Source organism: Conger conger, chromosome 1 (genome assembly GCF_963514075.1).
Source record: "Conger conger chromosome 1, fConCon1.1, whole genome shotgun sequence".
NCBI lineage: Eukaryota > Metazoa > Chordata > Actinopteri > Anguilliformes > Congridae > Conger > Conger conger.
The window spans coordinates 45059878-45073308 of record NC_083760.1 but is presented as its reverse complement, the minus strand read 5'-3'; the positions used below and the strand labels follow the sequence as shown (position 1 = coordinate 45073308).

Here is a 13431-nt window from a genome sequence, read left to right as displayed (position 1 = left end):
GTCCTCCCTCTCATCTTCCTTTGACTCTGTGTCCCCTCACCACCAGTCCTTGGCTTTCTCATACTCTACGAGCTGTCTGAACCAAACTGCGGACAGCGGAAAAGGTCCTGTCCCCCCAGTGATATGGCTTCCTTCCATGCCCTCCTATCATCTTTCTATTCCTCTGTCTCTCTAGCTAAATCTTCCTTCTTTCACTCTAAAATTAATGCAGCCGCCTCTAATCCCCACAAACTGTTTTCAACCTTCTCCTCTCTTCTGGCCCCACATCCCCCCCCCACCTCCCTCATCACTCACACCTGATGACTTTGTCTCCTTCTTTGAAAAGGTCAACGCCATTCACAATTGTCCCCCTGCTGACCCTCCTACCTTCTCCAACTCCCTATCCTCCTTTTCTCCCCTTTGAAACTACAATCTATCTCTAATGACATTCTCCCGTTTCTCTCCTCTAATCAACACCTCCCTCTCTTCCGGCACCATGCCCTGTCTCTCTTTTTCCCTTTCTTGCTAAAACTCTGCCTGCTTCGCTGATATCTCTGCGTGGATAACTTCCCATCACCTGAAGCTTAACCTTGCCAAGACTGAGCTTCTCTACATCCCTGCTAAGTCCTCTCCGACAGTCGATCTCTCACTGACTGTTGAGGACTTTGTAGTATCCTCCTCCCATACGGCCAAGAATCTTGGGGTGACTCTTGATAACCGCCTCACCCTGGCTCCACAAGTATCCTCCACTGCCAGAACCTGCAGGTTCTTCCTCTACAATATACGCCATCTCCTGATGGAGAAAGCCACCCAGCTTCTAGTCCAGGTGCTCATCATTTCCCGCCTGGATTACTCCAGCTGGTACAGAATGCTGCAGCCCACCTGATCACCAGTCAGCCCAGGTTGGCTCATGTCACCTCACTACTCATTGGCCTCCACTGGCTTCCTATTGCCGCACGCATCCGATTCAAGGCCCTAGTGTTGGCATTTCAGGCTGCTAAGGGGACTGCCCCACCTTACATACAATCTGCCAGCTCTGGTCGCCTTATGGTTCCCTCACTACGAGCACCTGGCCGTCGAGCTGCACGTTCATGCCTGTTATCCGTTCTGGTTCCTCAGTGGTAGAATGACTTGCCTATCACTGTCAGGACAGCAGAATCCCTCTCCCTATTTCGACGCAGACTAAAAACACACCTTTTCAAACTGTACCTTCGTCCTCCCTCTTGTCTAACCCAAAAAATTTAAATAAATAAATAAAAAAATGTAAATATATATATATGTATTGCACTTACGATGACTGCATGTTGTTTAGAACAGCACTTCATGTGTATTTTACTAGTTATGGATGTGATGCTTTAACTTGTGGAAGAACCTATGCACTTGTAAGTCGCTTTGGATTAAAAGCGTCTGCCAAATGACTAAAATGTAAAATGTAAAAAATTATAAATTAGCATTGATTAGATGGACAATCATTGTTCGTTGGATAAAATCACTGAGAGTTGGTCAGAAACATTATCGGTTTTGGTCTTTTCATGGGATATGTTGACGATACTTAAAACAATGAAAATGAGCAGTATTATGCTTTAACTTGCGTAGTGTTTCATGTCCTTGTGTCAGATTTGTGGCGATTTGTGCTCTGACTTTCTAATGTAATTGTTGCTGTTAGGAGTCTGAAGAGAGTGAGGAGGGCGCAGCGGTGGATATCGAGACGGTGGAGGAGCTGTCGGAGAAGATCAACATCGCTCGCATGAAGGCTGTCGCCATGCAGAAGAAGCTGGACAGAGAGTGAGAGTATTTTTCACATTTCACTACAGAACTCGACCATTAGTTTACTGCTAGTTTTTGAAATGTTTATATTAAGTCATAAACCTTGGGACAAATTAATCTTTTACTTTCATTTTTAACATTTATTTTCTTGTTGGAGTTTATTTTTTATAAATACATAGATTTCTTGGAGTCCTATACCATATGTTCAGAGAAAATACAATGAAAGATTGCTTTAATCTCAGGCCTAAATGTCATCATTTCTGGTTCATCATTTCATGGTCTCATGTTTTGAAGGCCACATGTCTGAAGGCCAGAGCACCAGTCTGGGGTGAACCCTGCAGTCCTGCACTCTGACTCTTGTATCACTTTCTGTCTGGCATAGTAATAACTAATAGATGCAGCATCACTACACAGACAGGATGGCAGCTGCTTGCCAGCCACACCCCATATTTACACTCTTTCTCCCCTGCAGATGGAGCACGCAAGAGGCAAAACGAACAGCAGAGCAGAAGGCCAGAGTAAGTTTTTTGGTTTTTTTTTTTTTATTTGATTTTTTTTCCCTCTCCAATTCCTCATATCCCTTATGTGAATTATGTAATAAATTTATTTTTGAAGTGGCAAATTAACCATTTGTGCTCTAATGCAATGAAAACAATATTGTCCCTTAGAAAAGGTAAAGATGAGATGTTAATATAAATGTTTAACTTAAAGCTTGCATTAATGAGTTAAGTGTTGATGTGGTTTAAGCGGAAAGAGGGGCAGCAGGAGGAGGAAGAGGAGGAGGATGAGGATGAGGAGGATGTCGAAGTGGACCTGGGGAATGAGGAAGAGCCCAGCGCAGTGGGGCGCATGCAGCACAACGTGATGGAGAGACGGCGTCGCGGCGAGCTCCGGGAGCTCTTCGCCAAACTCCAGAAGGTCCTGGACCTGCAAGACACCCCCAAAATCTCCAAAGTGTCCATCCTCAAAAAGGTGAGATTCGGCGTACCTGGAGGCATCCCCACAGTAATAGACTATGCCTCCATTTGCAATCTGTGCGTGCTTGCGTGGTTGCATCGGTCTGTTAAGGGAAATGTAATGTGCAGGTCGTATCCGTCTGTTAAGGGAGATGTAATGTGCAGGTCGTATCCGTCTGTTAAGGGAGATGTAACGCGCAGGTCACATCCGTCTGTTAAGGGAGATGTAACGTGCAGGTCGCATCCGTCTGTCAAGGGGTTAAGCTTGAGAAGACTGAACTCATTCTGATCAACGTCACTGAATCGGGGGATTCCAAGGGCTCATTTGAGTTGTGGGTTGAAATGTTAACTGTCAGGGTTAGGGATGTGTATCATTAGGATTTTATTGATACCGATACCAATACCGATACTCCTTATCGGTGCCTGTATTTATCGATAATCTTATCGATACCACGGCGTGTAATTTAGTGTATAAAATAGACGTTACAAGATGGTAAAAGATTCAATCATTTTTTATTACCACAAGGGGGGTAACACCAGCAACATCATTACTTACAGCACCTGCTTTTAAGCCCTTAGCAAGTCAACATGTGCAGTGCGAGGTATGTCAAAAAAAACGAGCAGGCAGCTCCATACAGCCTTAAAGGTAACTGTCAATGTGATAATGTTTCAACAGAACAGAAGCTTAACTTAAAATTACAAATGCTTCTCAGAATAGATTAAATAAAATAAAAAACCTAGGGAGATGACCAAAGCCCTTGCCTACATGTTCAACCCAACAGACACATACATGTAAACAGAACAGTGTAGTGAATGGGGTTGTCTGCATCGGCAAACTAGCGGTGGTGGCACTAGTGGCTGCTGCTTCATTGATACCGCCTACAGGTTTAATGTAACATACATCAGCGGTGCTAAAATTGATAATGACTACAAACAGTGGAAGTGAAATACTAGATTAAGTTGGCATAATTTACAAGATTGATTCCCAATATATACATCCTTAAAGGTTTAAGACTGCCAGCAAAGCTGGATTAAAAATAATAAGTAATTAAATTACCCTTTTTTAAAACATGCGCAGCGCCATTTTATCCGAGTGTATAGCGTGACGTCACTGGAATGGTTGGTATGGAATTCGACATTGTCTCATTCGCTTTAGTTAAAAAGATTAGCTGATAATCACTGTCTCATTGAAAATAAGGAACCTCCAATCTAAAAAGCGATGAAAGGGGGTCACTTCTTTATTGCCCCTGGGTGCAGCAATACATTTTTTTTGTTGTTAGCATCTGCCGGGTTGCTAACTTTAGACGCGTTGTTTAGGCAGTCAAACACGCTGCACTCCTTCAGCTTTATACTATGGGTAGACTGCAAGTGTTTCATGACGTTGCTGGTGTTACCCCCCTTTGACGCAACTACTTTCTTGCATATATTGCATTGAGCCGAGGATTCATTGAGTTTGATGAAGTGAGCCCATACCTTGGAGCGCTTAGCTCTTACGGCCGACATATTGACTACTAGAGAAAACAACGGGGCGCTGCGTCATAACCTGTTGACGGCGGCAGTGTCATAATTGTGCGACGGTTAGGTAGACTCTTAAAAAAAAATACCGAAAACAGTATAATTTGTCCAGAATCTTTAGCGGTACTCTGGTACCGACCAATTAGGAACCGGTACCAAAGAATACCGCCTCTCGGTACACATCCCTAGTCAGGGTTGATTAAGATATTGCTCATTACACTACATTACAGGCATTTATGCAGACGCTCTTATCCAGAGCGACGTACAACGAAGTGCAGATCGAACACAGGGACGAGTGTGATGAGGGATGAAGATTAGCTCCATTTTACCTGGGTTGAGCTTTAGATGGTGGTTGTCCATCCAGCTCTGTTCCTGTTTTGGAACACAAATTTCCATTCTAGATTATCTGTAGCATTTGTATTCTTACTCTTGTATTTTTAGTACTACCTAAAATTGTTAACATTCTTATTACCCCAGTAACTTTTTGTGTGTATGTTTATTTTCTCATTTGAAACCATTTCGGTAAGCTTACGGTTCAGCAAATCACTTTCCTCAAGTTAGCACACAAGAATGATACCATTCTTTATGTATTTATTCTTTACTGCAGTTACATTAGGAAAGCAGATGCTCCAGTGTGTACCAGACAAACTGCTTTAAACATGTTTAAAATGTGAAACCCAGCCTACAAGAGGAAGCTCTTGAGTGATGTGGTCAGGTAGTTGGCAAAACAACGTGCAAAAAGTCAGGCTGGCTTCATCTTCCATTAATAATAATTCTCTCTCGTGTGATCCAGTCCTCTTGTGGTAAACCTCCAACATCAAGCTAATTAAGGTCGTTTCATATTCTCCAGGCCGCCGGTGAGATCCAGGACTTGGTGGATCAGTTCGACCATCTGGAGGCAAGAAAGAACATTCTGTGCCGCCAGCGTGCTGCTTTCATCAAGAAGATCTCCCAGACTTCAGGTAGCAGGACCCTGTTCTCTTGTACTCTGGCCGTATTCCAAGGTCACACTCAGGGCTCCCACAGTCCCAGCAAATCCTTCAATGGAAATATTTCAATTCTGGAAAGTGCGGAAATGACCCAGATATGATTGTCCTTCGAAAGGGAAAAATAAAAAAAAAACCCAAGTTAATCTGTTTTGCTTCTTAACTTGCTTATACAATGTGATTTACTGCGGTAATAGTGCTTTGTTTTTAGCTTAACTAGCCACAGTAATTAAGCTAGCTAGCTTATATTCTTTTCTAGTTTCCTTGGTTTTATGTCATTTGTTTGCATTTGGCCTGATTTTCCTCTCTCAGTACAATGGTGCGTGGTGGAAAGCTTTACTTTCCTCTGTTGGTTTTGTGGTGCATTGTGGAAAGCCTGACTTTCCTCTGTTGGTACAGTGGTGCATAGGTACAGTGATCATGTTGTTCCCCTGCAGGGAAGAGCGAGAACATGATCATCGATAAGCTGCAGGACATCTGCAGCAGACAGAAGACCCTGGAGGAACAGAGGAAGCGAAAGGTCCCCAAACGCCCTGCCCCCAAACGCTCTTCCCCTAAACAGCCTGCACCTCAGACCCCACAGGTGTCCACAGCGAGCGAGGGCCACCTGCCCATGCCCCGGTCCCCAGGACGCAGGCCCAACATCCTGAGCCGGAGGAAGCCCCCCACTCTCAAGACAACGGGTCCGTCCTGCAAGCATACCCCGTGTTCCCCAGAGCCACCACATGGTAGAAGGAGGGATCTTAGCTGATCAGGGTACTGTAGGAAGTGGAGTCCCACAAGGATTGGTGCTGGGACCACTGCTGTTCCTTATTTGCATAAATTACCTTGATGAGAACATTGAAAGTACATTAGTTAAATGCACAGATAATACAAAATTCAATATGTCTCAATGTAAAGTTTGACATGTAGTGACATGACGTGTGCTCAATTTGAAATGTCAGCATGGGGAAGAAAAGTGATATAAGTGACTTTGACCATGGAATGATTGTTGGTGCCATATAGGGTGGTTTGAATATCTCAGAAACTGCTTATCTCCTGGGATTTTCATGCTCAACACTCTCTAGAGTTTGCAGAGAATGGTGCTAAAAACAAAAAACATTGAGTGAGCAGCAGTTTTTCAGGCAAAAATGTTTAATGAGAGAGGTCAGTGGAGAAGGGCCAGACTGGTCAAAGCTGACAGGAAGGTGACAGTAACACTAATAAATATCTAATAAAGTGCTCACTAAGTGTGTATTGTGTGAAACATACTCCTACTCAAAGGCACAAGAACATAAATGCTACCAAACAGATTTCCAATACAAAGAAAAATAGATGGGCGCTGAATCTGAGGAACACCACAGTTGAGCAGAGGAGGAAGTCAAGCTGCCTAGTCAAATGGAGAACTGCCTGACAGATATGATTTAAGCCGCTCCAAAGCCAAGTCTTTAACTAACATAATCCCTTAGGCAATCAATTAAAATACTATGGTGAGTTGTCAGCATAGTCTAAGGTCAAGTCATTAACACTTTCCTTTCCTCAATGTTCTCAGCCTTGCCTGGCACAGTGCTGTCTCTGGTGGGTGGCGGGACTCTGGTGACTGGATTTGGCGCCACTGTGCCAAACCACCAGGTTTTAACCATCAAGGGTCCTCTGCAGCCGCCTCCCACCATCTTGCGACCCGTCAGCAGCCACAACCTCCCGGCCATCCCTGGTGAGCTCGCATTCTGTTCTGATGTAAAGTCGAGTGCTTTAGAGTGTCCGTCTGCCTCACTAACAGTCTTTACTGTTCAACTGATGTAAAGTCACGTGCTTCAGAGTGTCCGTCTGCCTCACAAGCCGTCTTTACTGTTCAACTGATGTAAAGTCACGTGCTTCAGAGTGTCCGTCTGCCTCACAAGCCGTCTTAACTTTACATCAGTTGAACAGTAAAGACGGCTTGTGAGGCAGACGGACACTCTGAAGCACGTGACTTTACATCAGTTGAACAGTAAAGACGGCTTGTGAGGCAGACGGACACTCTGAAGCACTCAACTTTACATCAGTTGAACAGTAGAGTGCTTCAGAGTGTCCGTCTGCCTCACTAACAGTCTTTACTGTTCAACTGATGTAAAGTCGAGTGCTTCAGAGTGTCCGTCTACATCAGTTCAACAGTAAAGACGGTTTGTGAGGCAAAGTCACGTGCTTCAGAGTGTCCGTCTGCCTCACAAACAGTCTTTACTGTTCAACTGATGTAAAGTCACGTGCTTCAGAGTGTCCGTCTGCCTCACAAACAGTCTTTACTGTTCAACTGATGTAAAGTCACGTGCTTCAGAATGTCCGTCTGCCTCACAAACAGTCTTTACTGTTCAACTGATGTAAAGTCACGTGCTTCAGAGTGTCCGTCTACATCAGTTCAACAGTAAAGACGGTTTGTGAGGCAAAGTCACGTGCTTCAGAGTGTCCGTCTGCCTCACAAACAGTCTTTACTGTTCAACTGATGTAAAGTCACGTGCTTCAGAGTGTCCGTCTGCCTCACAAACAGTCTTTACTGTTCAACTGATGTAAAGTCACGTGCTTCAGAATGTCCGTCTGCCTCACAAACAGTCTTTACTGTTCAACTGATGTAAAGTCACGTGCTTCAGAGTGTCCGTCTGCCTCACAAACAGTCTTTACTGTTCAACTGATGTAAAGTCACGTGCTTCAGAATGTCCGTCTGCCTCACAAACAGTCTTTACTGTTCAACTGATGTAAAGTCACGTGCTTCAGAGTGTCCGTCTGCCTCACAAACAGTCTTTACTGTTCAACTGATGTAAAGTCGAGTGCTTCAGAGTGTCCGTCTGCCTCACTAACAGTCTTTACTGTTCAACTGATGTAAAGTCGAGTGCTTCAGAGTGTCCGTCTACATCAGTTCAACAGTAAAGACGGTTTGTGAGGCAAAGTCACGTGCTTCAGAGTGTCCGTCTGCCTCACAAACAGTCTTTACTGTTCAACTGATGTAAAGTCACGTGCTTCAGAGTGTCCGTCTGCCTCACAAACAGTCTTTACTGTTCAACTGATGTAAAGTCACGTGCTTCAGAGTGTCCGTCTGCCTCACAAACAGCCTTTACTGTTAAACTGAAAATAAATCCTTGAAATTGTCAAGAATAGAAAAAGGCTCCTCTTTTCTTTGTAGGAAGCATTAGTGTTATTCACTGCAGGTGGTATTTTAGCTTGAGTGGCAAAGCAATATTGTGAGCACATATTTGACAAAATGATTCAACATGTTTATGCTCTCCTCTGAACCCAAAAGGAAAAAGCAGTAAGACTAGGGAGAAATTGGTTTCTCAAATGATCTACTATTTGAGTCATATTGGAGTCCCAACAATGCATTTGCCCTAGAAATTGTGGCTGCGGTTTAAAGGTACAATGGATAATTTTGGACCAGCGGTCAAGAGAGGAATTGCAACAACAAACACCCTCAAACCACAACACTGTTTATCCCTCTCCCTTCTCTGAACGCTTTGACGTTAACTTCCCCACGCCATTGGATGTGGCATATAGAACCAATTTTCAACCAATGAGCTTGAATTATTATACAGCTATTGATGTTTCGGTCCGTCAACTGCATATTTTGAAACCCAAATTTAAGGTCTATAAACCAAGCAGAGGGTGAGTCAACGTGTCAGTGAGCCTTTTTCAATGATAAACTGAGGGCATGAGTTGTGTCCTAAGTTCTGAACTGTACTGCTGCTGCTGCTTCCATCTCATCTTTAACAAGGAAAATGTGTCTTCTCCCTGCACTGTAGGTGTGGCTTCAGTGACCATAAATATGGCAGGAATATCACTTCCAATGCCCAACAAGAGCCCTGTTCCTGAAGCTTCTCCTGCAGGACCCAGCCAGCCAATCTCTTCTCCACTTACCAGCCCAACAGGTAACCTTCTGCAAACAAAATGCAGAGAATCAAGATGCCTTTACAGATGATTTTAACTTTTTATTTTGTAGGTATTTCTGCTCGTTTTCTTGCGCTCATTTTGTTAATTATTAGGAACGTTAGCAATGTTTTTCTAATTATATTTCAGCTTTATATACATGATCTCCTAACTGCAAAAGACATAGTTTCTACGAACAATACGTAATGCTCCTTCACCATACAAAAAAAAAAGCAAAAGTCCATTGACACAGCATGCGGAATTAAGTGTTGAGAGAGTGGGTCACGACGCTGAATAAACCCAGGACTTTTTAAGCCATTGCACATGCCTCAGGCTCAAATGTGCACATCTACTTGATGCAAAGAAAAAAAACGAATAGCTAGGTTGACACAAAGGAACGATAAAGATAGCTTTTAGAATATACTCACGGTTGGCTGTTGCACTACCCCAGTCACATCTGTTACCACACAACTAAAATATTCACACATTATTGTGGGTTACTGTCCTTAAAGAAGAGGAGCAGTGGACACTAATTGCTTCGCCTGCAGTAAAAGTCAATAATTGTAGTAACTGCATTTGTGTTCCGCATATTCCAACATTTTTTGGTAACATCTGCAGGCTGCACTTTGCCGAAGATCGTCAGCGTGGAGTCGCTTGTGGGGTCGGAGGGGTCAGCTGCTCTGCCCCCAGCTCCTCAGCCCATGGGGAGTGACAGCGGGCCCTCCCTGGAGGACGGGGAGGTGCTGGGAGACCGGCCCACCCACGACAGACAGGAAGACCTGGACCCGGAGAACGAGAAGCTGATGTCTCTGCTCAGTGAGATCGCCTTCCTCAACCAGCAGGCCCAGGGCGAGGACACCCCTCCGGCCAGACGGCGAGAGGCAGGGCCGCCGGGAGGGGACGACGAGCGCTCCCTCAGCCCCCTGTTCCTGCAGCTGAGCGACGACGCGGCCCGGCCTGACCAGCCCGAGGACGAGGAGTCCGGCCCCCCACAGCCGGAAGAGCCACAGCCCAAACCAGCCCCCCCCAGCCCGGCACCCCCTGCCGCTGCGGCCAGCGAAGTCCGGCAACAGAGCCCGCCCGTCTGCGTCAAAGGCGGCACCCTGACTCCTCCCCCACTGCTGCAGATGAAAGCTGGAAGCGTCGCCGCGGCGACTGAAACTAAGAAGGGCGGTGTCCCGGTCCCCTGGAGGCCCATGCCCCGGCTCACTCCACTGGGGCTCAAGGCCGGCAGCGTGAATCAGGACGGCAGCGTCCGGTAGTGTCCGCTAAAGCCTCTTCAGCGCAACACAACCGCTTTGTTGGCCTCTCCCCTCCTTCCAGGGACTGCTCCCTGCCTGACACTTGTACACAACTCTGTTTCTGTAAGGACTTGTACATATGTATTTATTTATGCACCTGGTGTGCCTATCGGAAATCCAAAGTAGAGATTCATTGTCTGGCTTTCAACGGTGTAAAAGAAGAAAGATGTCTATCACTGGTTTCTTCACAGTTCTTCCAGTGCGCATATACATATACCTTTGTTTCAAGGGGAATGTTTAATTCATAGAATGTACCCTACCTAAAACGCAAGATGTATAACAATGTCAAGTTTGTCGTTTTTAGAGGGCATATGAATACTAGAATGTGTGACCACATAAAAACACTGTTCTGTATTGTAACTAGATATTACTGTACTCTTGAGGGTATTTTCAGTTCTAGAGACTTGGTCCCCATATTGGGGTGGGGTATCTCTTGGTCATTGCATGCTTATATGTTCAAGCTAATTGGGAGAATGAGACTAGTTGGGCTGAGCTTTCACATGCTTTTAGTGTCATTTGAACAAATCAGCACGTTGCTCTAGAGGGCGCTGTTTTGATTGGTTCCAGGTCATGTGTGATTGACAGCATGTAGCAGCTCAGCCTGTTTCTGTCCCCGCCTCCGATCATTACATATTTATGCAAGCCATGTTGTCAGAGTGGAGGCAGTGGTGCTGCTGAAAGGTCCTGCCTGATTTCCTCTAGGGCAGGCTGCTGTGATCACCCAGAGAGAAGCTCTTCTTGCCAGTCAAATTGGTGATACCTCAAGCACTGCACTGTCCCATGGGGCATCCCTTCCCTGAAGTCGGTAAGGCTGTTTGTTGCCTTTGCGTCAGCCGTTCTTTAAATGTTCCCTACCAGTGAACCACAGTGAAACACACATATAAACCGAAAACACTTTTCAATTTAAAATGTTATACATCGGGAAAAGCAAGTTCACGTTTATACACTACAGTAGCCTTGATAGCCAAAAGGTTCATTCTCTCAAGTCCCCTATTGGTGACCTATTTATTTTTTTCTTATTTACGTGAAGAATATTTGTCTTGAAATCAAGGTGTGGATAGGTGGCTCTGTAAACCCTGTGCTTTTCATACCTGATCCCCGACTCATCCCCAAACCAAAGACAATGTCTGCACGTTCTCAAGTGGCTGTCCTGGGTTCACAAACAGCTGTTGATGGGTTTGTATTCGGCAGCTGCAAGTCGAGGCCGCTTTACCTGGGTAGTGTCGAAGGAAGGCTGAGCTCATAAAGGGAGCCAGAGGTAAAACACACAGCCAGGAAGGTTGTTTCAGTGCTTTGTCTTATCAAGCTGCAGCCTGTCCTCTTACAGACACTTGTCTGCACGTTTCACAAAATCCAGTAGTGACACTCCCAATAAATTAATATCTAAAATGATTCATTCTGTTATCACTACGTGTCCGGAAGGGTGTCAACAACAGTAGTGTTTAAAACCGGATTGTTCTAGCAAAACTTCAAATGTTAAAAACTCAGGATCTGAAAGCCGCAGTGTATCAACTTCACTACTGCTGTACTTCCACTGTAACAGGTCTGTCGAGGCACAGCGTTCTCTTGGTCTCTGATAGTACTTTGGTGATCATACTGTACTGCTGTTTCTTTTACCTGTTTCAAAGATGTATCTTTTGTAACGCTACCTAGCCTGAATGTTGATTAAAGCATGATCCTGTTTTCTGACTAATATTATTTGCTTGCTCCATGTTGCACACCATTGCAGTAAACTGTTCAATTGGCCATTTTTCTCCATTCCTCCATAAATGTTAGTGGTCCACAGTTCAGTTTTTGATGCCAGATGACATGGCCATTGCATTTTTGTTCATAGGTCTGATCGTATTCCAGACAGTTATGCTTGGTTAGTAAAGGGCGAACAGGAGTTCTGTGGCTTTGTGTGAATGTAATCCATTATATTTGTTTTAAGAGGACATTTACTGTACATTGTTTAGGAAACTCATGAAGGTTTAAATAATTGATAGTATGGCTGCCATTGTTAGCATGGCAATAGGCTTACTGAAACCTTAACCTTTTTAGCAGCTATTGTATGTTTTTTTTTTTTTTTTTTTTTTTTTTGGAAAATCCTGTTTTGTACTGGACTACTTAAAAAAAAAAAAAAAAAAAAAAAAAAAGGTCTCCTCTGTGCCTGAAACAGCATTCTAGCCATTCTTCTGCAAAAGAAACTAATGTATAGAATACATAACTTAAGGTGCACATTTTGACACCATTTGTTTTATTTGTGTTTGTTTTCATGTTTGGATGGTCATTTAAGCTGATGCGTTTAAGTTTACATTATATGTAAACTGCATTACATTATATTTTGAGTGTTACGATGGGGTGGCAGGTCAATATGTAGTTATGTAAATTATGAAAGTAAAGCATATGCAATTGAAAATTGAGTAATAAGTAGACATGGTATGCTCCAAGGACTAGCATGATTTAACAGAGCAGAGAGCCATCTTTTTTGTGCATTGGATTCTATGTATGTCATCATAATCAAGAAAATACATTATTTGTTGTTATTGTGTGCAAGTCATCTTTTCTTGAAGATCTATGTATATATGCAGCTTGTTGAAAATATCATTGGTGTCTTGTGGGGGGAAATGGGCAGTTTGCTTTTGTAAAGAAATAATATTTTTATAACGTGTCCATCACTCAAGATGCCATGATTTCCAGACTGTTGGTGAGAAAGTAATTGTGGCCTTCAAATAAAACTATACACAGGTGTTTGTGTTTTTTACTTGGTGTGGCTAGACGCCATGCTTTGAACCAGGTCAGACTCATCTACCAAATGCATTTTTTTTTTTACACAGCTCACACTTGTTAGTGTGCATCTTAACCTAATATTAAAATATCACAATTCACTTTGGTTGAATTGATACATAGGGTGCCCTGTCACTTTAATATAATTTTACCCACAGGCATTTTGCAGCTGAAAAATAATCATCCATGCTAAGATGAAATTTCCTTGTTTCCTGTACATCTTACTGAAGCACCCAGAAGAATATCTGCTGAGCGCGAAAGCCCTTTCTGCCCATTGACTTCTATGTAAAA

General features: G+C 43.9%; 1 protein-coding gene across 5 annotated transcripts in view; it reads left to right on the top strand.

Annotated features, from left to right (window-relative positions):
* The window catches only part of mgaa (MAX dimerization protein MGA a), a 41939-nt gene extending 28835 nt beyond the window's left edge, over positions 1-13104 (top strand). For all 5 annotated transcript variants that reach the window (XM_061231784.1, XM_061231802.1, XM_061231793.1 and 2 more), the window contains 8 exons: positions 1646-1764; positions 2219-2264; positions 2494-2718; positions 5068-5179; positions 5641-5886; positions 6735-6896; positions 8950-9075; positions 9692-13104. In XM_061231784.1, coding sequence (XP_061087768.1) covers positions 1646-1764; positions 2219-2264; positions 2494-2718; positions 5068-5179; positions 5641-5886; positions 6735-6896; positions 8950-9075; positions 9692-10335 — 1680 coding nt within the window. In that variant the 3' untranslated portion in view covers positions 10336-13104. The remainder of the gene's footprint in view (positions 1-1645; positions 1765-2218; positions 2265-2493; positions 2719-5067; positions 5180-5640; positions 5887-6734; positions 6897-8949; positions 9076-9691) is intronic.
* Positions 13105-13431: the final 327 nt, after the last annotated feature.